General features: G+C 37.9%; 1 protein-coding gene across 1 annotated transcript in view; it reads right to left on the bottom strand.

Moving 5' to 3' along the window:
- Positions 1-155: 155 nt before the first annotated feature.
- The window catches only part of LOC102198420 (interferon-inducible GTPase 5-like), a 15,974-nt gene continuing 14,070 nt past the window's right edge, over positions 156-2,059 (bottom strand). The window contains exons 3-4 of the mRNA XM_005754387.1: positions 1,183-1,745; positions 156-1,023 (exon numbers count right to left, since the gene is read on the bottom strand). Of these exons, the coding sequence (XP_005754444.1) occupies positions 410-1,023; positions 1,183-1,738 (1,170 nt within the window). The 5' untranslated portion in view covers positions 1,739-1,745 and the 3' untranslated portion in view covers positions 156-409. The remainder of the gene's footprint in view (positions 1,024-1,182; positions 1,746-2,059) is intronic.

The raw sequence follows: 2,059 nt of genomic DNA, 5'->3' as shown, positions 1-2,059 counted from the left end.
TATTGATTTAATGAGAAGAAATGAGACTTGCTGAGGCCTTTGATACACTTATTAACTATAGCATGATTATGGCTCAAACGTACAAGTGCAACGTGATTTGGTTTAGAATAGAATGGAATAGAATTCAACTTTACTGTCATTGCACATGTCACAAGTACAAGGCAACGAAATGCAGTTTGCATCCATTCAGAAAGTTCTTTAGCGGTAATATAGATATAATACAGAATATAGCTCTATTATAGGTATGTTACAATATACATGGTATGAAGGTATGTTATGAGTATACTATAAGTATGTACAGGGTATAGCTGTAGCGAGTGTACAAGCTATGTACGGGCTACAGGTTTCAGTATATTTATATTTGATGATTCATTACTCATCTTTTACTTTCAAATTCACGCTGATGTATTCAGACTAAAGCTCTTTCGAACACCCTCTGAGCATCATCAGCAAGCTCATCAAGGATCAATTCCAGAGATTTGCAGTTTTCGATGAAAGAGAAAATCAATGCTAATGGGATTCCAAAAATTGGAATATATCTGGATGCTGCAGTTCTTGTAACTCTGTGTTTAAGTTCGGTCAGTGCCTGCTGGACGCGCTCTTTAGTTATTTCTGCTGCAGCCAGTGGTGAATTGATGACAGCACACAGATCAGCGTATGGCACACCTGTTCGGTCAGAAAGTCTCTTCAGAGATGACACATTGAGACCAAACCCGAAAACATATTCTGTGACAGCACTAACCAGCACAGCAAGATCAACAACCATGGAAAGCCCAGGAAGTGGAACAGCTGATCCAATTGCAGACAGAGTAGCGTAGTAATGTACTTTGTTCTGAAAAGCTTCCTTCTTCTTGATGATGATCTCTGGGTTGATGTTGGGCATGACAAACAGCAGAGTGTCCCTCTTGTTCTTAGGAAGGTCTCTCTCTAAGGTCTGCTGCAAGAGAGGGAAGTCATACAGGTGGAGCTCAAAGCTAGACACCAGGAAGACCTTTGGAGACTCGATGCCTAACTGTGCAACTCCTGTGTCACAGAAGAAACACACATAAAGATAATGTAAAAAAAAATGCATATAATATGAAGTCCTATAAAAACAACAACAAATCATTTAAAACTTGGATCTGAATGTTTTTTAAAAGTGAATCTCAGATATCACTGAGATTTCAGTGATGAGACACTCACTGTGAACGCAGTCTTCTCTGATTACTTTAAGAGTCTCCTCTTCACTGAAGTCTGTCTCTCTTCTCTCAGCTCGTATATCGTTGTCAATTTTTGAGAGAACAAAGTAGAACTTTTTCTCCATCCTCTCAATCTCTTTTACAAGTTTCACGTCATTTTCTGTAAAGCGAATGCCTGAGATGATGATGAAGAAGTCAAACTTCTCAAATCCAACAAGCTTCAGGTACTTTTCAGCTGGAAACTTGCTGGTGCCGATTCCAGGAATATCCCATAAAGTAACATTGAGATAGTTTGGATGGGGATATGGCGTACACTCTAAGGTTGCTTCTGTAATACCAGTAGGCGCAGCTTTCTCATCATCATTGGACAGCCCTCTGAGGGCATTAACAAAGGTGGATTTACCAGATCCAGTTTCTCCTGTGATGGCGATATTTAGTGGAATATTATTTAGTGTTTCTAAGTATTCTTGAATCCTTGCGGCTGCTGCAGCAGTGTCGTTTTCCAGGTCTTCTCTAACTCCAGGAATTTCTTCTGGATTCAAATCATTTAGCTCCTCCATGCTGATCCTTAAACAGAAGAAGAAAACCTGAGAAAATGTCACTTTTGTCTTCAACTAAAGAATATGTATATAGAGTATCTACTTCTATTCAATGTTATCACTTAAAATCATAGATCACATGTTTTTGTTTTTATTTTTTGGGGGGAGAGTAAAACTGTCAGACTTTTTAAGTATTAAGCTCAAAATTTTTAGTGAGTATTCACTCTGGAACTGATGAACACGAAAACTGTCCTTAGATAAATTCATTTGTTTTAAGATAGATAAGAAGAGTTTAAAAATATCAAAGTTCAGTGATTGAAAACATGTTTGCATTGTTTAAAA

Source organism: Pundamilia nyererei, unplaced genomic scaffold (genome assembly GCF_000239375.1).
Source record: "Pundamilia nyererei isolate P.nyererei 1_Seehausen unplaced genomic scaffold, PunNye1.0 scaffold00556, whole genome shotgun sequence".
Lineage (NCBI taxonomy): Eukaryota > Metazoa > Chordata > Actinopteri > Cichliformes > Cichlidae > Pundamilia > Pundamilia nyererei.
Note: the sequence above shows the minus strand (reverse complement) of the source record. Positions and strands in the feature narration are given on the sequence as shown.